General features: G+C 45.0%; 3 protein-coding genes across 7 annotated transcripts in view; 1 reads left to right on the top strand and 2 right to left on the bottom strand.

Annotated features, from left to right (window-relative positions):
- Nucleotides 1–12,131, top strand: part of BCL2L1 (BCL2 like 1) — a 51,326-nt gene extending 39,195 nt beyond the window's left edge. For all 5 annotated transcript variants that reach the window (XM_043982849.1, XM_043982847.1, XM_043982846.1 and 2 more), the window contains exon 3: nucleotides 9,983–12,131. In XM_043982849.1, the coding sequence (XP_043838784.1) occupies nucleotides 9,983–10,120 (138 nt within the window). In that variant the 3' untranslated portion in view covers nucleotides 10,121–12,131. The remainder of the gene's footprint in view (nucleotides 1–9,982) is intronic.
- LOC122740537 (60S ribosomal protein L37a) lies at nucleotides 9,129–9,505 on the bottom strand. The gene has a single exon (XM_043982852.1). It carries the CDS (start codon nucleotides 9,466–9,468, stop codon nucleotides 9,190–9,192), a length of 279 nt encoding a protein of 92 aa, XP_043838787.1. The 5' UTR covers nucleotides 9,469–9,505; the 3' UTR covers nucleotides 9,129–9,189.
- Nucleotides 12,132–17,023: 4,892 nt separating the features above from the next.
- LOC122742896 lies at nucleotides 17,024–26,152 on the bottom strand. The gene is made up of 5 exons (XM_043987471.1): nucleotides 26,029–26,152; nucleotides 24,623–24,719; nucleotides 20,798–20,959; nucleotides 18,719–18,850; nucleotides 17,024–17,419 (listed from the first exon to the last, which is right to left on the bottom strand). The coding sequence occupies exons 1-5, from the start codon at nucleotides 26,038–26,040 to the stop codon at nucleotides 17,283–17,285; spliced, it is 540 nt and encodes a 179-aa protein (XP_043843406.1). The 5' UTR covers nucleotides 26,041–26,152; the 3' UTR covers nucleotides 17,024–17,282.
- Between the last annotated feature and the right edge of the window lie 1,717 nt (nucleotides 26,153–27,869).

Consider the following 27,869-nt stretch of genomic DNA (forward strand, 5'->3'; position numbering starts at 1 on the left):
CCTTGGACTTTTCATGGGGAGATTTGGCTTAAAGCACATGGCTCAGAGGTACCAAATCTCCTCGAACAGGAGACTGGAAGGTACTTTTATAGAGGCCTGATGGGGGTGGACCATCTGCCTGTGGAAAGTTCCTTTAATGAAGGTGGACCATCCCCCACTGGTGGTAGCTGGGGGAATTGGGTGAGGAGTGGAGGACCATCCCCCACTAGTAGTGACTAGAGGAATTGGGTGAGGGTTGGCTACGGATCCCTCTTCAGGACACAAAGGCCGCAGCCACACCCAAACTTATCTCCCCAGGGTAAGGGAGACCAGAATGAAGGGTAGGAATCCCAAGCTAGCTCAGTCCGATTTGGTTCCTCTAGGCGTTATCTGTCCTCTGGTTTAGTTTCTCAAGGAGAAGATTCCTCGGTGTGCCCCAGAGAAATTCTGGGGTGCTCTGCGCCCCATGACACCTGCATCCGGAGCCAGTCACTTCAGCTCTGAGCTTCAGGTTCACTCCTCTGTGAAAGAAGGGATTAGACTAGAGGATCTCAAAGGATCCTGGGATGGAGTCAGAGGGAACTTTTAGAAACCATCTAGTCCCAAACCAGCATGCTATAAATGAGGAAATGACCCAGGGAGGTGACGTGATTTGTCCAGAGCAGCGCACCTAGTCTGGGGTCTTCCTGAAACTCCGGCCTTCTGATCCCAGACCTGGTCCTTTTCCACTAGACCACCCAGTTTTCCATTATCCTGTGCCATCTCTCTTAAGGTCCCTTCCAATTCTAACATTAAATGATGATAGTGGACCTTTGGAGGGGTGGCAAGAGTTGCCAACTACATGTTTGGCTTGGGGGTAGAGAGAAGGCAGAACAGGAAAGCAAGAAAAATATGTTCTCCTAAGAATTTCACTAATTAATGAATCTTCTTTGGCGGGGGATTACAAAGAGCCCTTGGAAAAATTTAGGTTATTTATTAGTCATTGGTGCCTTAGTGTGAGACACTTTAAACAAAATCTTAGAATATAGGAGCTGAAAAGTCATCTAGTCTGCCACCTTTATTTTGCAAGGAAGAAAACTGAGACCCAGAGAAGGGGGGCAGCTTGCCCAAAGTTACACAGGGAGTTAATCATAGATCTGGAGCCTAGGACTCAATTAGAACCAGAGCTTGTGGATTTTAGAACTGGAAGGAAGGGACCTGGCAGGTCTTTTACAGCAGTCCACTTATTTTATGAATGAGGAAACTGAGGCCTACAGAGGACTGGTTCAAGGTCCTACCAGCCAGTCTTTTGACTCTTTTTACTTTGTCATAAACACTTTGTCAAGATCAACAATGATGAAAAATGGGGGTAAGGAAAGGAGAGTCGGAGCAAGGATTGGCAAGAAGTTAAACCTGGGAGAGGCAGTGGCCCAGACTATGCCCTAGTCAGCCAGAGAAGCACCATGGTGGACCAAGGTAAGAAGACTCCAGGAGTGAGAGATGCCTAGAAAGGGAGGTTAGAGAGTCCTGTTTGCTGGCTGGGTTTCTACAAATTTTGCCTAGAGGGTAGAACATGGGTTTACAATGTCTCTGGGCTTTCTACCTTTCCCAAACTGGCATGGTAGTTTGGCAGAATATAGGGCTGAGGAGGGGAGAAAGAACAGGATTTTTTTTTTTCCTGTTCCATTTCCTCAAAAGAGACTAATCCACTGACATATTTATCGTGGGAAATATGCCTAAAACCAAGTCCTTCTCAAATGGGGGAACAAGATACATGAAAAACTAAAGTAGTGAATTGATGGGCTCATAAGATTTAGAGCTGGAATGGATCTTAGATATCATCTGGTTAAAATCCCTCATTTCATATTTGAGGAAACAGAGCCCCTGGGAAAAACAATGACTTCTCCAAAGTCAGACAAGCAGTAAGTAGCAGAGCCAGGATTTGAACTCAAATCCTCTGCCTCTACTCTGCCATTCTACTACATGCTGCCTGTTAAGTACTAATAAGTACACCCTTATCTGCCCCACGGAGCAAACCCTAGAAAGAAAAAGGTAAATCTCACTTGAATGCAAATCACTTTGTGTTTAGAGCAGAAAATGCCTCAGCTGGGAGGGGCCTTAGAGACTGGCTAATCCAGCTGCTTCGTTGTACAGATGAGGAAACAGGCCCCAGAGAAGAAAGCATTCTTCTCATCTGTCTGGTCAGTCCCTCACTGTGTCATCATTGCTTGCTTGCACTGTGTCTCCCCAGCCAGGGTGCCCTTCATTCATTCCACTTCCTCAGTTGGACAAGGGCAAGTGTGGGCCTGGAATGAGTAGGAGTCAGACCCTAAGATTGTCAGGCTAGCTTTTTTGAGAATGTGTTGCAGAATTGGAACGCTGTGGTGCCTGATAGCTCTCTGTCTTCTCTGCCCTCTTTCCTCCCCCATTTCTTTTTCCAAGAAATGAAAATGCCAAGTGTGGGTGGCTTCTCAGAATTCATTGGGTTGAGGTAGGGGGAAGGAAGGGTAGCTATTAACCTCAGAGCTGGGGAAACATAGTCATGCAGAGACCTGTCTCATTACCTTCCAATACCAAGAAACCCACCCATGGGTATTCCTCAGGTATAGTTTGCCCCAGTTTCCATAGTAACCTCGGTGAACCTTTTCCCCAAAGTCTTGGGTTTTTATCTTTAAGTCCATAACAGTCCTCTGGAGAAAACCCCTCTCTTTTCTCTACCCTCTCCTCTCCAAACCCCCAGAATTTCCAACCCTACTGGGACACGGGACTTGGTATGTTTGACTCGAAGAAAGAGGAAACCAGGAGACAGAGATGTGTATGTAGTGGAAAATGCCCTGAACCTGGGGTTTAACCAACCAGGATGAGTACCAGCTCTACTTTTCAGTAGCTGTGTGACCTCAGGTGGGTCTCTTCCTCTCTCTGAGCTCCAATTTTCTCATTTGTAAAATGATCACATTGAACTAAATGATGTCCAGGGTTCCTTCCAGCAGTTCTTGAATCAGTGAGTCACTTGGCGAAATCCCTGGTCTCCTAATTTGCTAAGAGTGTTCAACAGACACTCCGTTTCCTCTCTTTTCACTCTCTTCCTGCTGTCTCCCAAGACTCTCCTAACATAGTCTTGTTCTTAAGCCCAGAGGAAATTATTCAAAGGAGAAACTGAAGCACTGAAAGGGGAAATGACTCAGGGAGTGACACAGCCTTCATGTTGGATTTAAGATTAGAGGGGGGGCAGGGAGCTTTCTGCCTGCCCTCCCCCCCCCCCCCCATACTGTTGCTCTTCCCAGACTGCCTCTTCCCAAAATAGCCTCACGGAAGGAAGCAATGGCCCCAGCCCCCTCTGGAACCACCCAAGAGGAAGGGCAGGTTGGGTTTGGTAAGGGAGTTAACCATTCCCTGATGGTGACATGGAGAAGGGAGTGGTTTATTTTCCCTCTTCATTCCTGTGTTGTGTATTTTTCTGTCACCCATTCTCACCCTGCCTGCTGAGGGTTAGTCTATCAACTTTGTTCCCACTGTCACCAACTTGACTTGACTTTGAGCTTTTATACCAGGAGAATGCACCACATTCAACAGATCATGAGACCTACCAGATAAGTTGTTTTGGTTTTTTTGTTTTTGTTTTTGTTTTTGTTTTTTTAGTAAGGCAATTGGGGTTAAGTGACTTGCCCAGGGTCACACAGCTAGTAAATGTTAAGTGTCTGAGACCGGATTTGAACTCAGGTACTCCTGACTCCAGGGCCAGTGCTCTATCCACTGCGCCACCTAGCTGCCCCGCATGTTTTGGTTTTTTTAACAGAAATCCTCCCTATGACCAAAGTAGCTGTTGGTCGCATACTCAGTGGTGCTACGAAGTGCCCTGGACTCTGGGCAAGATTTGTTTTTGGTTTTGTTTTGGTTTTTGGTTTTTTTTTTAGTGAGGCAATTGGGGTTAAGTGACTTGCCCAGGGTCACACAGCTAGTAAGTGTTAAGTGTCTGAGGCCGGATTTGAACTCAGGTACTCCTGACTCCAGGGCCGGTGCTCTATCCACTGCGCCACCTAGCTGCCCCCGACTCTGGGCAAGATTTAAGTTGGATTCTTGGGCCAACTACTCAAATAGTTGGGTGACTAGGAGTAAATTAACTTCTCTCTCTGAGCCTCAGTTTCCTCATTCTTGCATCACAAGGCTGCTGTGAGGATCAACATATACATATGTGTAAATGTATATATGTACATATATGGGTATGTGTGTGTATATATATACACATACATATATACATACACATACACGCTTATGTATATATGTGTGAAAAACACTCTCTAAACTTACATAAATGTGTACTATAAGGGGGGGAGAGGGAAACAAGTAATAGTTGCTTAGCACCTGTATGGCCATAGGCAAGTCACTTTTTCTGTTCAGAGCCATGGGATACATTCAAGGTACAAGACACAGCCCTTATCTTTCAGGAGTTCGTGGTTTGGTTGGAAAGACAAGATAAAAAGACACCTGTTAGATTGTGAGGAGTATTCCTTGTGCTTCTGTGTCTGTAGGGCTGTAAGATGCCAGAAGAGGTATAGTTGACCTTTGACTTGGGTGGTTAGGGAAAGCTTCCTAGATGAAATGGGCCTTCATCTGGACCTTGAAAAATGAAAAACAACCCAGGAAGCAGTTCCGGTTCATGCCTGAGCTGGCATGGCTAAACATTGGTCCACTCATTGACATCCCTGCCTGGCTGCTGTAGCTGGCCCTCTTATTCATTGGCATTGCTGACTGGAGAGCGTTATACTGTCTCCTGCAGGAAGAGGCTAAGATTAACTTAAGTTTCTGTAGAACTTGAAAGTTTACAAAATGCTTTACCAAAACAAGCATGTGTGAGGCAGAGATAGTGCAGGTTTGATTATCCTCATTGTACAGTGGCGGAAATTGAGGCTCAGAGTTGAAGGGACTTGTTTAGAATCACACAGCTTAGTACATGTCGGAAGCAGAACTTGAACGCAGGTTCTCTGTCTCCAAGTCAATGGCATCTTTCACTGTATAGCACCACATTCCATCCTGTGTGATTGAAGACCAACTATGAGTTTAGTTGGGAAGGCACTAGCTGTGTGATGGTAGGAATAGATAAAGGAACAAAACACAAGCCTTGCAGAGCAGCAAAAACTAGAGAGCTAAGTCACTGACAGTTCCAAGGGGGGTCTATACCAAGGACCCAGTGAGTAGCATGGGCAGGAAGAACTTCAAGAGTTCTGAGGAATGGGGCAGCTAGGTGGCACAGTGGATAGAGCACCGGCCCTGGAGTCAGGAGGACCTGAGTTCAAATCCGGACTCAGACACTTAACACTTACTAGCTGTGTGACCCTGGGCAAGTCACTTAACCCCAATTGCCTCACTTTAAAAAAAAAAAAGAGTTCTGAGGAAGAGATGACTATGAACTAGCATGTCTGAGAAGAGGGTGGGATAGTGAGGCTAGGTAGAGGGGAGGAAGAAAGCCATAAAGGTAGGGATTGAGGATCCATAAGTTAGAACGGTCTTGCAGAAGCATAGGGTATAGGTAGCTATTGGCTGGGTTTGCGACTTCTCTCTGCTTCTATCTAATGATTTGGGCAGATCACTTCTCAGGTTCTTTTTTCTTCCTCTTTCAAATGAAAGGCTCAGACTAGATGATGAGTGTTTTTTAACAACTCTGACATCATATGTTCAAAGATCCCTTGAAGCCCCAACATTCCATGTTCTAAAGTTTTTCCCAGCCCCACCATTCTATGACACTGTCACTTTAGGTTGGTCAATTGGAAGTTTCTGGCAAAGGAAGGCATCCATTACTATGTTGCTAGGGGGAAGTAGAAGCTCCGCATACCCCTCCATAGCAACTGTTACCATTAGTCTAGCAGTGTCCCTGCTTCTGCCCTGGCCTAAGCCAAAGGCCTCCTCCTCTCTAGGAGATGCCAAAAACCTTAATATTCTCCGTGCCCCTGTGACTTCAGAACCCTCACCAGCAACCATAAGCCTAGTTGTAATATATAACATAACATCTAGCTGTTAGTGAGGAGGGTGGCCTGGGGAGAAGGGGGCAGGTCAGGGCTTATCTCTGCTTTTCCAGACTGGCAGCCCTGTTTGTTTATCTGGGCCAGCAGAGAAAATGACTGTGGTTGTTTCCAAGGGTGCTTTTTTGCTTTGTGAACCAACAGCTAAATATACCCACACCCCACTGCCTCTCAGCTGCATTAGAAAAACAGAGCCCATTTTTCTGGGCATAGACCTATGCCCAGGATCCAAATTCCAGGGAGAACCTGGCATATTTTATCCTGGATGAATTCCTGTTATCCACCTCCTCAGAATATGAACATTCTTTGGGACAGGAATGCACTACAGCTTGGGGGCTTGGGGGTGGGGCAGAGGGCAGGGAAGGAGAGGGGAAAATATGTGAGCTTTGTTTGTTGTTGCATCAAAGCTACTGTTCTCTGCCCTCTTTGAGTGACTGTTCCTGGACAGTATGTGCTTTGTGTCCCTGTGGGGACGACAGCCTGTTTACTCATTAGGCTCATTAGCAAAAGCTGAAAATTCCCTGTGATTCCCAGCTCAATTTTTTAGGAAATATCCCTGCTAGGAATCCAGGCATCTCTTCCCCTGGTTGGGATATTGCATACCCTCCTCTTCCCCACCAGTTAACTAGGTTTTGATCCACTGGTCTTTCCTCCCCACTTGTACTTGATTTTTTTTCACCTTCCCTCTACCTAGGAAGGGTTGGAGTTGAGATCTGAATCCCTTAGGGTCTCCAAGTAAATCATGTGGCTTCTGCCTGGGATCCCTCACTCCCTGTGGATCAGGAAAAATTAGGGATGTCTTTTCCAGGAAAATGAGTCTATTTGGATCTGGTTCCCCTCCAGTAATGGAAAACTCACTACTTCCCAAGGTAACCCAATCCATTGTGGGCACAACTTTGTGTTTGGTCCCTTAGGTCTGTGGACTAATGACCCTGAGCTTTCCTCCCACCCTGGATCCATTCAGTTAAATCATGCCTCCTCCCCTCTGAAGCCTTACCAGCCAGTAGTGATCTTGTAGATTCATAGGATCATAGACTTAGATCTGGAAGGAACCATTTAGGGCTCATCTAGTTCAACTCCTTCATTTTACAGATGAGGAAACTGACACCTGGAGATGTTAGGTCACTTACCCAAAGTCATGTGGGTAACAATAAATGGCAGCATGAGGATTACAACCCAGTGTTCTTTCCACCGTACCATGATGAATGGCTTTGAGAGCTAGAAGGGATCTTAGTACTCTCATTTTACAGAGAAGGAAACCGAGGCCCAAAGAGATTAAATGATTTGTTCAACGTCATGCAGGTAGGTAGTAATTGGCAGAGCTAGACTTTGAACCCAGATCCTCTCACTCTGTCTACTGTTCTTTCCACTGCCCTACGGATGGTGTTTTCTGAATCTTTGTATATCTCACCACACCAAACAGAGGGCACTGCATACAATAGGTACTCCATAAATTCTTGTTGGTGATAAACCAGCTCTCAAGTGGAACCTGCTGTCTTGAGGCTCAGCCTTAGTGAATGAACTTGAAGCCTGGCTGTACACTGCTTCACTGTAACTCCTGGTCTCAGGTCCACATAAAGAGTCAGTGATATTGAGAATCAGGAAACCTGGAATCCTGTTGTTGCTTCACCCAGCTCATTGTGTGACTTTGAACAATTTCTTCGCCTTTGTTAGCCTCAGTTTCCTTCTCTGTAAAATGGCATTGAACTAGGTGCTTATTAAAGTCCCTTCCAGGTCTAACATTCAATGATCATGGAGAAAGAGATTCTTGGATATGGATAATCGGTCTGCTGTGTCCTCTCAGCTTGCTATCTAAATCTAAGAATTAGAAAGGACCTTAGTTCACCTAACCCAAACCTCCATGTGATGCCCAGAACTGAGAAACCACACACTGGGTTTGGAGTCAGAAGACTGGAGTTTTTGCCCCTTTTTTTGAGTTTGCTCCTTTCTACCTGTGTGATCTTGGGTAAATCATGTCTTCTTTCCAGGCTTCAATTTATTCCCTTTTCAAATGATTTCTTGTGCTTTACTTTTTTGGGGGGGGGGCGGGGCAGTGGGGGTTAAGTGACTTGCCCAGGGTCACACAGCTAGTAAGTGTCGAGTGTCTAAGGCTGGATTTGAACTCAGATACTCCTGAATCCAGGGCCAGTGCTTTATCCACTGTACCACCTAGCTGCCCCTCAAGTGATTTCTAAGATCCCTTCCACCCCTTCACATCCAATGAAAGTATATATGGTGGGGATAAGAGGGAAGCCAAGTTATGGACCCTGCTATCAAGTATCTGCCCAGGGTTTTGCCTGGACTAGGCAGAAGACCCTGCCATCCAGTAGCTTTGAGAAAATGTTTTAATAAATGCCTAAAGAAGATAGGTACAAGTGTAGATTAGCATAAATTGATTAGGTGCTGAAATGAGATGTAATTCAGATATTTTGGGGGAGGGCAGTCCTAGAAGACTTAGAAGGTGCAAGAAATGAACTGAGTGGGGGGAGGAGCCCTGTTTGGATCCTTAGAGTTGAGGCTGTTTGGAGAAGGAGTTTAAAGGTAGGAGGTCCAGAGAAGCTTGGTTGGTGCCATTGATTAGGATAGTTTGATAGTGAGAATCTGTTTGGAGCAGAGCAAACCATGCTGTGTCATGACTGTGCCCCCAGATCTGGTTAACACATCCATCAGCAGAGGCACCAAACAGTTATCTTCTGGGCATCGAACCAGTTACCCAAAGGATTGAATGAGGGACTGGACACAGTGCCTACTTCCCCCACAGATCTCCAGCCCTATTTGCCAGCCTGCACAGCTCTTCCATTCTCTTCCTCTTCCTCTTCCTCTTCCTCTTCCTCTTCCACCAAAGGTCCCAGATATCTTGCATCCTTGAGTTCTTGCATTTATATAGCACAGTGCAATCCATTATCTCAAACTACCTTCTGGGGAAGTGAGACCAGATTAGTATCCCCATTTTTAAAAAGAAAGGCAACTTAGAAGAGTAAAATAAGTATGGTGGACTGGGTTCTAGTCTCTATGTCAGCTCTGTAATGTTGAGCAAGTCACTCTGCCAGTTTGGGACTTCAGTTTTTCCGTCTGTAAAATGAGGGGGTTGCACTAGGTGTTATCGAAGGTCTTTTGTAACTCAGACATTTTCTATTCTATGTTTTTTTTTTAATTCCATAAATTAACCCATTTATTGTTGGACTATGGGCTACAGATATTTGATGGGGAGATTTTACTGGTCTTTCAATTCCTTCAGTCTTCTGATGGCAGATTTGACTGTAACTGCAGAGGTGGTATTGTAAGTCCATGCACCACCAGCAACTGTTTTCATACAGGATCCACAATGCCAGATACCCACAGCCCGTCTCTTCATTTTGGTCTTGCCACAGAAGGAGCAGGTATACTTGACATGCTGGCTAATTTCAATTTTCTTCACCATTTTTCTGAGGGATGCACCATAACGTGTTCCATATTTACCAACAATTCCGACCTTCTTGGTGCGTTTAGCCATGTTGCCAATCGCAGGCCCGGAACTTGAAGAGTTCTATTCTATGTTCTAAGGACTTTCTTGTTCTAACATTCAATGAAATGGAGACCCAACATAGAGGTTAAATGACTTGTCCAAAGTCACACTTAGATGTGTGATGGCAGAACCCACTTTACCCAGCCCAGTTGTTCCTTGTATGATTTCACACTGCTTCCCACAATTAGTAAGTGACTGGTGTCCTCCCTGGGCTTTGGAAAACAGCCCTCTGGGCCTTTATCCTGCCCTCAGTTTGGTGTTATAGGAACAACTTGGTTACATTTCTTTACTTTTCTACTGGTGATTGAGAGGTTTTGTGGGCTGGATTGGGAAATAAAAATGGACCTCATTGGAGACTAGCCACAGAATCCTTTATTCATGTAGCAAGAAAGTCCTTAGTCTTTCTTCTTTTTCCCAGACTGTGCTTTGGGCTCTTGGCTGGGCCAGTTTTCCCTTGACTCCCAGTTGCAACTGCCCCCAACAAATCCTTTTTCCCTTACAGGACACCTTCGTGGAGCTTTATGGGAATGATGCAGCTGCAGAGAGCCGGAAGGGCCAGGAGCGCTTCAACCGATGGCTGCTGACTGGCATGACGGTGGCTGGTGTGGTCCTGCTGGGATCCCTGTTCAGCCGGAAGTGACCATACACTGAATCTACCTTTGAACCTATCTGATTCACCCACTCCAACCCAGCTTGACCTGTACTCTGTCCTGACACAGAGGAAATCCACTACATACAGCTGACGTCTATCATGTGGGGTCCCAACCCCCTCCCCACCTCCAATAGTATGCAATCTGAGACCCCTGGGCCCTTTTTCTGTTCAATGTCTAAGTCCTGCAAAAAGAAAAAAAAAACATGCAACTTCTTGAACCTCTACTACACTTGGGGTGCAAGCTGCCTAGTCATGACCTCTCTCCTCCCTCAGACTTGCTAGAGCTGTGCCCTTCCCCGAACCTGACCAAATCAAGAAGGATCAAGAAACCTTATAAAAACATAGAGCTTTTCCAGGGGAAAAAAATAAATCAACTTAATTTTTATTTTTGTGTTATCAGAATGGATAATTTTACTCTCCTTCCAATCCCTAATGTTGGAAAGGGCCAAGAAGAGGTATTCTCAGATCCAGACCTCTCCATTACTAAGGACAGATTGTCTCTAAGGACTTCCTGCTTGAAGCAGGGGGTGGATAGCTTGTTCATGTAACCCTGTAGTTAGTTGTCACAGGTTCCAGATCACCAGGTTTGGCCAGCCTCAGTCACCTCTCCTAAGCGTGCTGCTCCTTCTGGTAACTCCAGCCCATGCCCCACCCACCACCTTCAGAGGTAGCCTAGGAATCCAGTCATACAGGCAACCCAGAGTGTCTCAGGAAAGTAACTTGGTCTGGCCTTGGCTGGTCAGTTGGACCAATATTTCTTGCTGGAGTTAGTGGGCTTGCAGAAGGAAGGTAATGATGGAGGTGTCAGTTCACCACCATCTCTGAGTTCTAGAACTGAACCCTTGAATAGCTTCCCCTCCCCCTCACATTTAGCTCCTGCCCATCAAGAGAAAACAGGAGGTATAGGGGGAAAGTAACAGCTCATAGCTGTTTACAGCTGTTTTCCTTAATCATCTTAGTTCTTGGAGATCCCAGGAGAATTGTGGACCTGGCTCTCTCCTGAATCACTTTCAACCAGTGCCCAGATAAACAGGTGAAATTCAGACCCAAAGGTGAAGGGGGACCCCAGGGCACCTGGAAACACCTGGGGTTGCTCACAGAGGCTCTTGGGCACCTCCCACTTAATGTAGGATGGGCATGTTCTAGTGGAGTAAGTATTGGACCTAGGAGTGAGAAGACCTTGGCCAAGTCTCATCTTCACCACGAAGGAGCTATGTGACCTTGAGCAAATCAGTCCCTTCAGCCTCAGTTTTCTCCTATCAAATGAGGAAGTGGACTAGCTGATCTCCAAGATCCTGCTCTTCTCTTGAGCTTGATCTATGAGACTTAAAGAAGAGCCTGACTCTTTGCTTGGTGACTAGAAAAGGGGGAGGGAGGGGAGAGGGGAGGTTGGTCTTGAAAAAGATTTGACTCCATCACACTAACGCCCCTCTCAGGGCATACTCCAAACCTCTTCCTTCTCATAGCTTTCAGAATTCACACTTGGGGTGCTTACTGTTTAGCCAGGCCAGGCTGTTTGTCCCTTCCCACAGCCTGCCGACCTGTGGCCTCTCTCATGGGTCTGAGTCCATCACATAAGTGGCACGGCCCTACCATTCAAAATGTTTTCCTAATCCCAGTTGAAGGACCAGCCAATTCCTTACCACTACCACCCCTTGACCTTCCCCTCACCACCTTGCCCCTGTATCATAGTCTTGTCTTTGCTGTATATATTTGAGATTAGTTTTTATTCCTTGTGAAGATGATATACTATTTTTGTTAAGCGTGTCTGTATTTATGTGAGGCTCTGCAGGGCTGCCGTGTGGTGAACGCATGGGGAGATGGTTCCCCCTCCCCCATTCAACCCCACCCTCCCTCTTTGGTGCCCCTTGGGGTAGGGGAGGCTGATTACTCCCCAGCCCAGGCCTAGGGGTCTTCCCTCCCCCATATCCTGGCTCTTTGAAGTAGTCTGTGTGATGGTGGAAGTGCAGTTCAACTAATAAATTGTGTTTGATTTGCTGGTGGTGAGTGCTTCTTGTGTGATGGGGACTCTAAAGGGGAGGTCCAGCTTGGGGGGAGGTGGGGGAAAGTGGCCGTAGGCACTGAGCATTTCCCCTTCTTCCCTCTCTCTCATCTCACCTCAAGGGCCGTGGGCATGGGCCTTTTGTAGCATCATTCTTTCCTGGAATGTGTTGGAGGTGGAGGGAAGGCTCAGTCCCATTGGGCCTGGTCCCTAGCTCCTAACCCAGTTCTTACTCCCGGCCCCTACCCTCACTTCTGTATAAGGGATAGTGTCGGCTGCCCTCTTGTGGATACAGTTGGAACTGTCCTATCCCGACCCACTGGACACCAGCCTCCCTCCTTCATCCTTTGCACCAACTTGAAATGGTATGGTGTAGGGAAAAGAATGCTGAAATCGAGGACCAAAGAACCCATGAATTATGTGACCTTAGCTAAGCAAGTCATCTGACCTCTCTGGGACTTTCTCACGAATTTTCCTCATCTATAAAAACAAAAGGTTTGTGCATGTTGATCTCTGAAAGTCACTCAGCTCCACGAACCCTTAAGCCTTCTCAACCAGGCTCCTGTGCTGGAACGAACTGAGGTAAGTGCCACATATTTCCTTCATCAGCCTGTCTCGATGCCTCATCAATGGATTTGAACGGCTGATGGTCTTAAGAGACATGCAGGTTGGGGGGGGCAGCTAGGTGGCACAGTGGATAAAGCACCAGCCCTGGATTCAGGAGAACCTGAGAGTTCAAATCCGGCCTCAAATGCTTGACACTTAGTAGCTGTGTGACCCTGGACAAGTCACTTAACCCTCATTGCCCCGCAAAAAAAAAAGAGACACGCCGTCAATCTAATACCCTCGTTTTACAAAGGAGGAAATGAGAAGCAACTTGTCCAAGGTCACCCAGTCCCTAAAATTCTGTGGTTCTTTTTCTCTCTAGGAACCTCAGATCCAGCAAGTTTGGCTTTTTCATTGTTCCCAATATGTGCCTTGGGCTTTCCTACCTCTTTGTCCACTCATAACTGTCTACCACATAAATCCAGAGATCCCCTCGCATGTAATGTTCTCTCCCTCTCTGTCAAATACCAGCAGGTCCCACTTGCTCTGGAAAACCTTGCCTGACTATCCTAGCCCCTGGTGTTTTGAGCTTCCTTTCACAGGGCCCCGAATACACACTACATGGAATTGTTGGTTGTCTTGCATCTGTGTCATCTCCATTAACTAAATTGTACTCTAATGTTAAGGGCTAAAATTCTAGCTAAACTGTCTAAAATATCTAATGAGTGGTCGCCAATAAATTATAAGCTTTAGCAAGAGTTAGACTTTTAAGCATTTATTAAGGAGAATAAGAATTTGGTAAAGAGAGAGAGAAAGGCCTAGATTCCCATCTATTAAAGGGAGAGCACATTTCTAGCTCCCTTCTCCGCCAGCGTCCCCAGGAAAGAGCCCCAGAGTCAGCGCCAGTCTCTTCCTTCCTCCTCCCACTAGTCCGCGTCACTTCCTCCCAAAGAAAAGACTCCTGGTCTTGCCCTCAAAGACCTTCGCTTCATGGGCAGAACTCTTCTACAGTAAGTATCCAGCAGGTGCCGTCATTCCAATCGTTACAGTCCCCCCTGTTGTTCCTCAAGAAACAAAATGTTTCCTTGACGGAACAGTAAAAACAATATAATAACTATTGCTAACTAATAATATGTGAACAACAATATAGAAAAGGAAGAGAGGAAAGTTTTGTCCAGAGGGGCGATTTTTTTTTTTGTCCTCATGAACCAACGCTTTGACATTAGTCTTGCAAAGGGAGGGCCTCTGCAGAGAATACATGTTACAGATGGTGTATATTATAACAGAAAGAGAAAAAAAACAACAAAAACAACAAATCAAAACTGTTCATTTAAAGTCTCTGAAAGTCTTTTCTCAGATGTCCTCTAGGTGTAGTCGTGGAATGGAAGTCTTTTCAGGGGTTGATGTGTGGATGCTGGTAATCAGCCAGGAAATTTCCTACAAAATTGAGCTTAACACAACTTTAAAATAGCTTTGTCAATAATCAAACAATGAAAGTTCTCAAAAACATGTCTAAGGGAATTCATAATCTTAGTTGTTACACATGAAACATATAATAAAACAAAAATTGAAACATTCTTTAAAATTATAATATTACTATAGTCCCCCTTATGGAGGGTAATTGAGAAGACAATTGCTGCAATATTAATTATTAAAAATAATTTTTATCTTTGTTTCATCACTTTTTGCATCATCTGCCTAATTATCCTCATGCCATTATGAGAAATTTTAAAATCTAATATAATTAGTAACAGATGTCAAGGCCAAATTCAACACTGTTATTTATCATGACACCTGAGATAATTATGGGGGTTACCAAAAAAGAACAGAGAAATGATGGGATATGAGCATTCCCACATTTGAGCAATATGTACTGCCCATGCAGTATGCCAGGCTTAAAATAGGTGGATGGAATATATGTCCATGCCACCGAACATATTAGAGGAAACTGAGTCAGACTTAATCAGATGCATGGGATTGAGATGTCCATGGCATCAGGCATATAGGAGGGAGCATAGAAGCCAGGTGTAGAAGTGAGATGGGTGGGATCAATACTTCCAGCCATCTGTACAATATTGTGGGGAAAAATAAAATAAAATATTAAACCAAGAGAATCCAACCTCAACATTTGTCAAAAGCCGTTCCCTCGGCCATACCTTGACTTCATGCATGTCTCCCCTCATGTGACAGTTCAGTGTCTGCTCTTACATGTATTCCTCTTGTGATTGGATGGCATCTTGGCCAACTGGCATCTGATAACTCAGAATAAAGGTAATTAGTGTCTTAAATGATAAGTTCCCATAATCCAAGTCTCATATGGATTTAAAAATTGAGGATAATAAATGATTGCAAAAAAATGTGAATACATCTTGACTCAGAACACAATATATAGTTATGCAACAATTTCAAATAATATCTTTTTTTTTACTTAGTATACAATTACTTTTGTGAAAAATCTGAACATATTTAAATACAAGTTAAAGCACAACACAATCTCAAAGACAACTTTTACAAATGTTCCCCTCTTTTTTTTTTTTTTTTTGGAATATGCTTATCAAAAATAATACTTCTAGAATCAATTTACACTTGCCATGGCAAACAATTTGCTAGGGAAATGCTTTAAAGAGTTTGATCAAATAATCAGTTGAGAAAAAATAACAAAAACAAACAACTCAGAATATGGGAGCACAATACTCCTAGAATTAACATTGTATTATGAAATCAAAACCATCTTGCAATGTTTCAAAATTAGAGAGATGAATAAATAGAAAAAAATGCACACGGAACAATAAAAGACAATGAAATTCAAACTAGGGAAATCTAAATGAATATGAACTTAATATTAATAAGAGTATTATAAAATATAAACTTGATCATATGACTATAAAAAGCTTTACAAATATTCTCCTTGTTTTAGAAACTAAGTATAAGTCACAATCTCAAAAGCATGAAAATCTCTATGAAAATAAACCCATACCATTAATTTCAAAATGTATATATAATAGCATAGAAATCCTATGTAACCTCTGAACTGATACTATTACTCTGAGTGAATTCAGAACACTTTTGATTCTGATATCTAAAATCCCCAACACTCATATCAATACCTTGCCCCTTACTTCTACATTTCTGTACAATATATACCCTTCCATGGCAAAAGAAGCAGAGTCTTGAACTATGTTGATGATTGTCATTCTTATACAGCTTAAATTTTTCTTCTTTAACCCCTCTATATTGTCTGTCAGTCTTTTCACCATACAAATGCTTTATAAGATTACTAATGAAAGACAAAAGCAGGTTAGCAAAATTATCAACAAAACGAGCATATCTGGAATTTAAAGGGTTTTCTAAGGTTGTCTCAGAAGCACAGCCAGGCTGGGGAAGGGCTGAGCCTGAATCTGCAAATGTAGTTAGAGAAAGTTGAGCATGCGCATCAGATCTCTGGACTTCCCAGGCAGGGGAAGCAATGGGCTTGGCCATGGGAGGAGTAGAGGGTGGGGTCTGGAGAGGAGGGGAGGGACCAGCACAATTTGAATCAGACTTGATTTTGAACTCAGGCCTGGATTCCTCTTCCCCCACTTTGCCTCCAGGTGCTAGGGGATTAAAAACTTCTAGAGGGTGGGTCATTGCCTCCAGGCATGCAAAATTAAAGCAACAATTACTGTTAGAACTGGGAAAAGCAGCAGGAATCTCTTCAGGTTTCTCTGAAAAAGCATGGTTGGGAGAGGGAGAGATATTTCCTCCTGTGAGTAAGTTACTGGCTCTTTTAACAAAAATAAAAATAAAAATAGAAAATCCACAAAAACAAAGCATTAACATGATCTTATCTCCCATTTGTCTGGTTAGACAGACTAAAATCAAAAATAGGGTAATTAGGGAGTTTAAAAGGTCCATTCGAAAAAATTTAAAGGGAAAACACAGCCAGTATGCCAGTACTTAGCAGTTAAAGGGAGAGGGAGGGGAAATTTCTTACCCAACCAGAAGATCAGAAGACTGAGGTTTAGCTTTCCTCTTCGTGGTTAGCCATCTGTTAAGGGCTAAAATTCTAGCTAAACTGTCTAAAATATCTAATGAGTGGTCGCCAATAAATTATAAGCTTTAGCAAGAGTTAGACTTTTAAGCATTTATTAAGGAGAATAAGAATTTGGTAAAGAGAGAAAGGCCTAGATTCCCATCTATTAAAGGGAGAGCACATTTCTAGCTCCCTTCTCCGCCAGCGTCCCCAGGAAAGAGCCCCAGAGTCAGCGCCAGTCTCTTCCTTCCTCCTCCCACTAGTCCGCGTCACTTCCTCCCAAAGAAAAGACTCCTGGTCTTGCCCTCAAAGACCTTCGCTTCATGGGCAGAACTCTTCTACAGTAAGTATCCAGCAGGTGCCGTCATTCCAATCGTTACACTAAGGAGTCCAGGAACCACGTTTGATATTTCTTTATTGGGGGAAAAAAGGATACAGGAAGAGATGCAAATGGAGGAAAAGAAGGGAAAGAAAAGAGAGTGGAGGGAATAGAGAGGAGTATCCAGTAAGAGCTGTCCCAAGGCTGGGGTTGGGTGTGGACAGGTCTGTTGGCTTGGAAAGGATGAGCCAGGACAGTTCAGGCTGGGGCGTCACTTCTTCCATTCCTTCCGAACATAATCCCAACGAGAGGTCAGGCCTTGAATTGGATTTCCCTTCATGTCCAATACCCGCTGCAACTGTTTCGACTTCCAGTCCTCAGACAAGGTGATTGGCTTCTCTGGAAATACTGTGAAGGGGAGGAGCGATTGGTATTGTTGCTTAGGGACCATCCTTACCTGAGCCTCATCTCAGCCACTTTAAGGCCAGGACCATCCTCACAGTGTTGACTGAGATGGGAAATGGCCTCAGTGCTCTCCAAGAAAGTTCCAGGCTCAACTTGGAATGGGGTTAGGAGTAAGATGGGGGTCTGACATCTGCCTGCCGCTTCCTTTTCAGCTCCCTCACCAGACGTGTGTTTCCAGAACATTTTCCTCTCTCATTACCACGAGAAGAAAAGAGTAGTAGGGCTGGGGGTTCAGAAACCTGGGTTCTACTCCTGACTCTACCACTAACTATGACACCTGCTGGCTTTAACATTCTGTTATAAGGTTCTCTCCAGTATGGGTATTCTATGTTCAAAGGCAGTGTGGTTTCCCCATCATTGGTGGTAATTGGAGTTACTGCAGGGGGTCTGCAAATACATAAATGATGAAGATGCCATCTGTAGGCTGAATATCTCAAACAATTCTAAATGACTAGGTGACATTTAACAAAAATACAAATTCATTTAGACTGCTACTGATTTCTATATTATGCTTTTTTGACCATGTATGGGCACTAAGTACAGTTGCTATCATGTGGTGATCTGTGACACTTTGGGAAATTAAAAAAGAGCCCTCATACTTGAAAAGGTGGCATTGAGGTGACATAGTGGAGAGAGTTCTGGGCCTAGAGTCAGGAAGACCTTAGTTCAAATTCAGCCTCAGGCACTTAACTCTGTGACCCTGGGGAAATCATTTCACCTTTATCTCAGTTTCCTCCATTGTAAAATGGGGGTAACAATAGTGATTGACTCAAGAGTTATGAGGATCATATGAAATAATATTTGTTCCACACGGAAGCCTAGGGCTGCCTTATACAGTAGGCATTTAATAAATGAGTGTTCTCTTTCTTCCTAAGGTCCTTTCTGTCTGACATTCTGTGTTCTAAGAACTCTTCCATTGATGCTGTGAACCTATGACTTATTCACCCACCTCTAAATCCTATACCCTGAGTATTAAACTGCTTTCTGGGCAAGGGGAAGGGAACAGTTGAGGCCCTTGTAAAATACTTTTGATGTCTAAGAATAAATCCCTATTTTCAAAGATGACCCTCTCCCAACCCCATTTATATTAATCTGGGGCTTTAGATACACTGACCAAAACTTCCACATAGCTAATGCCTTACTTGCTGGCCTGAAAGAAAGTCCCAGAAAGTGTGGGATCTGGGTAGGTGATGAGGAAGGAAAAACTCCCCAGGCCGAGTCCCTGTCTAACCAGCCACTCACCATATAGCCGCTGCCACCATATCAGGAGTCCAGTGAAGCCAAAGAAAAAGAAGACTCCCCCCAACACCGTCTTCCATTCATTGGATGGTCGGTTCATCTCTGCAAAGGTCTGATGGAACTGCATTCGATAAACTGGGACCAATGGGGTAAGTAAGGGGGGGTCCTCAGGGTTCTGGATATCCCAAGGGCCAATCTTCTAACCCATGGCCAGGGTGGTGGAAGTCTGGAAGCCTCTTCCATTCTCCACTTCTCTGAATTATGGGGGGCTGGGTAGGTACCTCTGCCTGTCTTCTGCTCTACCAGTTTTCTCAGTCCCTCAAACATGCTGTGTTCTACTTCTTCCCTCTTTACCTTCAAATCCTCCACACCCTTAAAGGCTTACAGCCTGCTTCTTCTGAGAAGCCGTCCCTGACTATCCAAGCCCAGGAGGACCTGTCCTTCCCGGTAGCTCCTATGCTGTCACTGCCTGTACCTTCTCATTCAGTCCTAAGTATAAATGTCCTAATTTCTAGTTCTCTTCTTCTGTCTCCTCTCTGATGGCAAGGACTAACTCTGTATCCTTGCAGATACACAGGGCTGGGTCCGGGTAGCCATTCTGGAGTGAGAGTACAGAGGAAAGATGACTGGAGTCAGAGGAGGACTTCAGCTTGAATTCCAGCTGAACTAGTGGCCTTGGGAAAGTCATATCCTCTCTGGGCCTCAATTTCCTCATCTGTAAAATGAGGGGGTTAAGGGGCAGCTAGATGGCACAGTGGATAGAGCACCGGCCCTGGACTCAGGAGTACCTGAGTTCAAATCCGGCCTTAGACACTTAACACTTACTAGCTGTGTGACCCTGGGCAAGTCACTTAACCCCAACTGCCTCACTAAAAAAAACAACAAAAAAAAAAAAACAACGAGGGGGTGTAAGGATTGGAATGACGCCACCTGCTGGAGACTTACTGTAGAAGAGTTCCGCCCATGAAACGAAGGTCTTTGAGGGCAAGACCAGGAGTCTTTTCTTTGGCATCAGGAAGTGACGCGGGCGAGTGGGAGGAGGAAGGAAGAGACTGGCGCTTGGTCTCAGGCTCTTTCCTTGGGACTCTGGTGGAGAGCGGAGCTAGAAATGTGCTCTCCCTTTAATAGATAGGAATCTAGGCCTTTTCTTCTCTCTTTACCAAACTCTTATTCTCCTTAATAAATGCTTAAAAGTCTAACTCTTGCTAAAGCTTATAATTTATTGGCGACCACTCATTAGATATTTTAAACAGACTAGCTACAATTTTAGCCCTTAACAGGGGTTAGACTGGATGGCCTCTCGGGTCCTACCCAGTTCTAAATCTATAATCCTATAATGAACAGTGGTAGTAATGGGGTAATGAAAAGAATGTGACGGCCCATTTCTGACACTTGTAGCTATGTGACCTTAGGCAAAGCACTTCCCTCCTGGGCCTCGATTCCTCCCTTGTAATGTGGCTAAAATAGTACTTGAGTTTCCTACCTCATCCCTTTTGTTGTAAGGAAGGTATTTGGTAAGCCTTAGAGTTCCAGAAAATGAGGACTATTATTATTCTGGAATGTTTCTGTGAACAGATAGGACCTTAGGAACCATCTAATCCACCTCACCCCACTTCATTATTTTCCAGGAAGAAACTGAGGCCCCAATGAGGGAAAGTAACTTGTCCCAAGTTTACACAGGTATTAAGTGGCTGATGCAGAATTCTAACTGAGCTCCTTCTTTGCATGACTCCTGGTATCTGTCTCCTAGTATTGCCCATTTCCACACTGCTATACACCACTACTACTCCCTTCGTCCCGAGGGGGGAATGCAATTTTTCCCTTCTGTCTCAAGATGAGCTCCAGCTTCATGTATTCAGAGAAGAGCTGCTATCCAGCCCCCTCCTAATCTCTGCCAACTCACACTCTCCTGTGCCATTGGTGAGTTTGACCAAAAAGGGAGACTGAGGCTTCTGGACCCCGCACCATATTCAGCTCTAGGCCAATACCTCCACCTTTCTCGGCCCTGTTCTGCTCTCACTCCCCTCCCACCCCTGCCAGCAGATCCCACCCTCTCACATGCCCTCCCTCCTAAGAACTTACGGGCCACTTTCTCAGCATCTGTAAGCTTCTTCCACGGCCCTTTTTCCTTTTCCTTCAGTGCCCGCTGCTGGGGACTCAGCTCACTACAGAAGGGCTCATCCGGCATGGGGTAATTGCGCTCTGCGTGGTAGTTTGTATAGGGAGGCATCTTCTGGCTACAGGCTAGGGCCGCAAGGAAGCTGAGCTGGAGGGGAGCCTGCCCCAGCTTTCCCTTCCACAGACACCCCATCCCCTCCCAGAGCCTCAGTTCTGGGAGCAATAGGACTCAGAGCCCTCCTCTCCTTCTATCCATAGTATTGGCTCCCCCAGAAAGAGACCCACGATCATTCTACCCCTTGCATCTCCTGCCCTGTCTCTCCCATCTCCTTCTTGCCCCCCAACCCACTCCTCCCTCCTCATCTTGGTTCAGAACACCCATCTTAGTTTTAGTCTCATCTATAACACGAGGAGTGCTTTGCACCAATATTTGCACCAGCATTTCTATAGCACTTGGAGGTTTACAGAATGCCTTCCTCACAGCAATCTTGTGTGCTAGAGAAAGAATGCACATATTTACTGTCCCAATTATACAGATGAAAATACGGAGACTCTGAGAGACTGAAATATCTTGCTTATGTTTCAATAAAACCAGAACTTTATCTCACTGTATTTTGCCTGATACTGTCCATGGTGCTTTCTACTAAATCATATGGTCTCAAAATTAATTAATTAATAATAAATGAATGAATGAATGAATGAACAGACAAATAAATAAATAGGCAGACAGACAGATAGAAAAATGAATGACTCAATCAATCGATCATATGATCTCTCAGTGGTCTAGACTAGAAAGTCTTTAAGGTCCCTTCCAGCTCTAACATTGTTTAAATTCTAAGGCCCCTTTCAGCTTTAACATTCTGTGTTCTAAGGTTCTGTCCAATTCTAACATTCTATGTTCTAAGGTCCCTTTTAGGTCTGACATTCTATATTCTAAGGTTTCTCCTAGTTCTAATGTTGAATGTCCTAAGGTCCCTTTCAGCTTTGACATTCTGTGTTGTAAGGTCCTGTCCAGCTCTGACGTTCCATGTTCTAAGATCCCTTTCATCTCTGACTTTCTATATTCTATGTTCCAGGCTATGAATCTTATGATCCTTCTCCTCCTGCTTCCCTCATGTCCCAACTCTCCCATCCAGAAAGCCTTCGTTGACAGCCCCAGGTCTATAGAATCCTTTCATTCCTACCATCCTCACACTTTGTACCACACACATAACAATACTGATAATTCATGTTTCTATATCACTTTACAGTTTGCAAGGCATGTTCCTCCCAACAACTCTGAAAAGGAGGTAGAGCATACCCATAGAGCATACCCATTTTCCATATGAGAAAACAGATACCCAGAGTCACACAGCTGGTAATTAATTATCTGATCCAGAACTTGGACATTGGGCTACTGACATCAGGGCTGATCTTTCCTTTACTCTCCATCAAATAACCTCACTCCTTTTTTTTCCCCCAGGGCAGTGAGAGTTAAGTGACTTGCCCAGGGTCACACAGCTAGTAAGTGTCAAATGTTTGAGGCTGGATTTGAACTCAGGTCCTCCTGAATCCAGGCCCGGTGCTTTATCCACTGTGCCACCTAGCTGCCCCCAGACATTCACTCTTTTTTCTTTTTCTTTTTCTTTTTTTTTTTTTTAGTGAGGCAGTTGGGGTTAAGTGACTTGCCCAGGGTCACACAGCTAGTAAGTGTTAAGTGTCTAAGGCCGGATTTGAACTCAGGTACTCCTGAGTCCAGGGCCAGTGCTCTATCCACTGCACCATCTACCTGCCCCCAGACATTCACTCTTGATATGGATCAAGAGCTCTCACCCATGATTAGCAGTCGATATCAATTAGTCAGGCAGACTTCTTAGCTTTTAGAATTTTAGAATTGTGTATTTACTAAGGTCTAGTAAGGACAATTGGTACTAACATCTCTCCCCAAGCTAGTGGCGCTGGTGGTTGTGCTGAGGAAAGGGCTTTGCAAACTGGGAAGCAGTGTAGAAAAGAGAGCTTTTAAAAAACATTTTTTATTATTATCATTATTGTCCATGGAACCCAGGACACCATCGGTGCTCAGCAAATCTTTCTCAAAAGATGGTATAGTACAGGCAGCTAGGTGGCGCAGTGGATAAAGCACCGGCCCTGGATTCAGGAGGACCTGAGTTCAAATTCGACCTCAGACACTTGACACTTACTAGCTGTATGACCCTGGACAAGTCACTTAACCCCCATTGCCCCACAAAAAAAAAAAAAAGAAAAAGAAAAAAAAAGATGGTGTAGTACAATAGAAGAAGTGCCTAGGAGTCAGGATCTCTGGCCTCTAGGCCTGTTTCTGTTACTAATTTGCAATGTGACCTTGGAGAAATCACTTCCCTGGGCCCCATTTGTACAATGAAGTAATTGGACTAAATGATCTCTAAGATCCCTTCCAAGTCTTATATTCTGTTTAGCAGATCAACTGGCCTTTTTTCTGTTCCTCACCCACAGCCCTCCATCTCTTGTCTCCCAGCCTTTGCTCCAGGTGTCTCCCATGCCTGGAAGACAGCCCCTCCTCACCTCCACCCTTTGGGATCTCTGGTTTCCTTCAAGATTCATCTCAAATGCCATTTTCTGCATGAGGCCTTTCCTAGTTCCTTCAACTGCTTGGGCTTCTCCCCCTGAGGTTACCATGTGATGTATGCCCATGTTGTCTACCCCACTGGAAAGTTAGCTCCTTAAGGGGAGAAATGTTTCACTTTTTACAGTACCCTGCACATGAGTGCTTAATCAATGCTTGCTTGAGTCAGTGTATGATAAAAGAGATTCTGAGAAAAGGAGAGAATCAGCCCTACCTGTTGGTTGATCTCAGAGATGCCCCAGAGACATGTCAGCTCCATACCCTGTGTGGATGCTTCAGCATTGAGAGCTCATACAATCTAGGGTTCTGCCTTCAGGAAATACCTGTACCCTTCAGGACTGAGTCCTGCTCTCTCTATCCTCTCTGGGAGAAATGCTCCATGATCTCAGTCATCCAACACTTCTGAGAATAAGCACGATTTTCCTTCTGTCTGACTGAAGACATCCGGCTCCCATGAACCCCCCTCTTCTTATTCATTCATGGATGTGGAGAATGACAACCAGAAGGGTGTCTCCTCCCCCCGACTGAGTCCCAGGAAAAAGGACTCAGGCTCCATCTTCTTGGCTCACCCCTGTGTGCTCAAAGGCCACCTCCCTTCAGTCCAAATCTGGGCTGTGCCAACCCCAGATGCCCCTCTCCTGGGTAAGTCAAGTCAACAAGCATGTATTTGTCAAGTGCCTACAAGGTGTCAGGCATTGTACTAAATGCTGGAAGCAGGTGATAAGCTGATTGCAATTCCCAGAAGCTCAGACCCAGGGACTTGGCATGACCCTGCAGCCAAGATGGTGGCCAAGACATCTGGGTGCAAAGAAGATCAAGATAGCTGAGATTGACCCTTCCCAGAGCCCAGCTGCACAGCGACATCCATTTCCTGTGTGCATGGGCCTGGGAACTGAGCTCCTCTGCCTTAGGGGCCCCATGGGGAGGGGGGAGGGGGGAGGAGGAATAGAGAGAAGGGATAGAGGATGGGAGTGAGGTCTGAAAGGCTCCAGACAGACTTGGCCTCAACTGCGTTACCTCAAACTTATTTGTCAAACTGTCCCTGAATGCTGTCTTCTTATTCTATCCCCCACCTATCCCTTTAAATCTATCCCTTCCTCTTCATTGCCCCTCCCCCATGCCAGGTCAGTTCTTGGGAAACTCGGGGCCCTGGGTACCATCCCTGGGATGGCTGGTGTGGCCCTTACCAGTACCTCCTGAACCGTGGGCCTGCCGGATGCTTTGGACCCCCATGACTCCTCTCCTCATCAAAGCGATCCAGGGAGAGTAGGGCAGAGAGCGCATCTGTGGGAAGGAAGTGTAGGGGGTAAAGGAGGAGACACAGGCCTAGGAAGGCCTACTCCAGGACTTCCTCCCATGTAGACACACCTGAGAAGAGGCACCCCTCCCCACAATGGGAATGCTCTTCTATCTGGGACCTTGGGGAAGGAGCAGCCGGGCTCTGAGCTTATGAAAATCCACTCTGAAGCCCAGATACTCCATGCACCTGCCATACCTTCTGGGGACAGCCCACCGTTCTCTGCTTCTGCTTTTACCCTCTGCTGGCCAAAGAAATCTTTGTGGGGGAGAGGCCCCTCATCCCATCCCAAACTCCTTCCAAGAGCTAAAACTACCTAATTGCCTCTCCCACCAAATTTGCCCTTGAATTCTTAAATTTGACACAAGGTTTTCTATATATTGGTTCTTAAGACCCTTTTTCTTGGTCTCAGTTTCCCCTCTTTGAAACAGGTAGAGACCTAACTCCAGGGGGAGTATTTGAGGTAGCCAGGTGTGATGGGGAGCACATGGGACCGAATGTTCAGTGCCACTAACTCATGTGATCTTGGACAAGTCCTTTCTGCATTCTGGGCCTCTCTAAAAAGAGAGAATTAAACCGGAAGGTTTGCCCTTATAATCGCTAATATTATTCTAGGGATCTGACTCCCATCTGGACTATGTTTTGAGTATGGGATGTTGGGCCTGGCTGCTCAACTCCCAGATCCAGTTATCACTCATGACCCTTCCCCCCACCACTGAGCTCCCAGCATCTGTTCTGTCTCTGGATCTGCAGGTCCTTAGTAATTGTCAGCTTACGTGCTCAATGAAACCAAGGAAGGGAGAGGGGCATTTATTGGGTTTATCAGCAGTTCTTTTCACATCACACACACACACACACACACACACACACACACACACATCCTGGTACCCTGAGAAAAGCTCTGAGGCTTGCCCAAACCCAAACCCAAACCATTTCCACGCTCTCTTCATCCCACAGGGCTTCTCAAAAGGGGACAAAAAGGGCTCCCTATACTTGGGGGGGTTTGGGATGAGCTACCACATCTGTGACTTCTGGGGTTCGAAGTGGAGTGCCCACATCTGTAGACAGAAAGAGGGGACTGGGAGAGGATCCCCGTATCTGGGTGCTAGGAACAGTTCTTAACAACTGGAAACAGGAAAAGGTTAGCCACCTTATTTAGAGAAAAGAAACCCATAATTCCCATCACCCTAAGACCTCTCTCCATCCTGGCATCAGATAGCTGGTATCCCTTTCCACCTCTTTCCCCCTTTCTCCTCACCCCCCCCCAAGTTGGGCATAGCTGGCCTCTGAACTCACCACTGGTAACATCAGGGCAGGACGACTCAGCTTACTCTCCCAGAGAGAGATAGAGGTGGAGAACAGCTGCTCCTAGGGGCGGGTAGAACAAGAGCTAGAGCCCAACCTCTTTCCCCCCCCCAATCCTCCCACTCCTCTGTGTCAGGGACAAGTCCCAAGACTCCACTCTGACTGCAGCTTCCCATCCCTCCCCCACGTGGGAACAAGCCTGGGGCAGGGGCTGTGGGAGTGACAGAGATTTGAAGAGATGTTCAGAGGCAGGAGTAGGGGTCAGTACACATCTCCTACCCACTCTTCCTAGGCCTGTAAGCACTTCCCCACCCCCAGCCCCCAGTATACTAAGAGTAGAGTTTGGGGAGGGGAGGAGCCAAGTTCCTTGTGGATCTGGGATAAAGCTATAGCAGACTTTACAGAATTTCAGAACTAGAAGGGATCACAGAACACAGAATATTAGAGTAGAAAAAGGGTCTTGAGCATAGAATGTTCGCATTCAAAGGGCCCTTAGATCATAGAATATTAGCATTGGAAGGGGGTCTTAAGACAGAATGTTAGAGCAGGAAGGGGCCTGAGGATGTAGAACCTCCCCAAGACAGCAAGCAGTCTGATATAGGTTATAAGTTATCATCATGTCAAACATATTTCCACATTAGTCATGTTGTGAAAGAAGAATCAGAACAAGAGGGAAAAAACCACAAGGAAAAAAAACAACAACCAAAAAAGTGAAAACAGCATGCCTCAATCTTCATTCAGTCTCCATAGTTCTTTCTCTGGGTGTGGAGAGCATTTTCCATCTTAAGTCTTTTGGAATTGTCTTGGATCATTGTATTGCTGAGAAGAGCTAAGTCTATCACAGCTGATCATCACACAATGTTGCTGTTACCCTGTTCAATGTTCTCTTGGTTCTGCTCACTTCACTCAGCTTTAGTTTATGTAAGTCTTTTCAGGTTTTTCTGAAATCTGCCTGCTCATCATTTTTACAGCATACTAGTACTGTAAGTCCAATACAATCATATACCACAACTTGTTCAGTCATTCCCCAATTGATGGACGTCCCCTCAATTTCCAATTCTTTACCACCACAAAAAGAGCAGCTATAAATATTTTTGTACATATAGGTCCTTTTCCCTTTTTTATGATCTCTTTGGGATACAGACCTAGTGGTGGTATTGCTTGGTCAAAGGGTATGCAAGTTTTATTGCCCTTTGGGCATAGTTCCAAATTGTTCTTCCAGAATGGTTGGATCAATTCACAACTCCACCAATAATGCATTGGTGTTCCAATTTTCCCACATCTTCTCCAACATTTATCATTTTCCTTTTTTGTCATATTAACCAATCTGATAGCCATGAAGTAGTACCACAGAGTTGTTTTAATTTGCATTTATCTAATCAATAGTGATTGAGAACATTTTTTCATATGACTATAGATAGCTTTAATTTCTTCATTTGAAAACTGCCTGTCCATATCCTTTGACCATGTCTCAATTGGGCAATGACTTGTATTCTTATAAATTTGATTCAGTTTTCTATGTATCTGAGAGATGAGGCCTTTATCAGAAACCCTGGCTGTAAAAATAGTTTCCCATCTTTCTGCTTTCCTTCTTATCTTGGTTGCCTTGGTTTTGTTTGTGCAAAACCTTTTTAATTTAATGTAATCAAAATTATCCATTTCGCTAACCAAAATTATATGATTATCTCAATAGATGCAGAGAAAGCTTTTGACAAAATACAGCACCCATTTCTAATAAAAACACTAGTGAGCATAGGAGCTTTCCTTAAAATAATAAGCAGAATCTACCTAAAACTGGGGCAGCTAGGTGGCGCAGTGGATAGAGCACCGGC

The sequence above is a fragment of the Dromiciops gliroides genome, chromosome 2 (genome assembly GCF_019393635.1).
Source record: "Dromiciops gliroides isolate mDroGli1 chromosome 2, mDroGli1.pri, whole genome shotgun sequence".
Lineage (NCBI taxonomy): Eukaryota > Metazoa > Chordata > Mammalia > Microbiotheria > Microbiotheriidae > Dromiciops > Dromiciops gliroides.

What these genes read in the sequence shown, in the direction of transcription:
- LOC122740537 (XM_043982852.1), bottom strand. Translation starts at nt 9,468, where the DNA reads ATGGCTAAACGCACCAAGAAGGTCGGAATTGTTGGTAAATATGGAACA.
- LOC122742896 (XM_043987471.1), bottom strand. An exon ending in CCACGGTTCAGGAGGTACTG is followed by an intron (nt 20,960 to 24,622) that starts GTAAGGGCCACA and finishes TTGCGGCCCTAG; the next exon opens with CCTGTAGCCAGAAGATGCCT. An exon ending in ATGGTGGCAGCGGCTATATG is followed by an intron (nt 17,420 to 18,718) that starts GTGAGTGGCTGG and finishes TCCCCTTCACAG; the next exon opens with TATTTCCAGAGAAGCCAATC.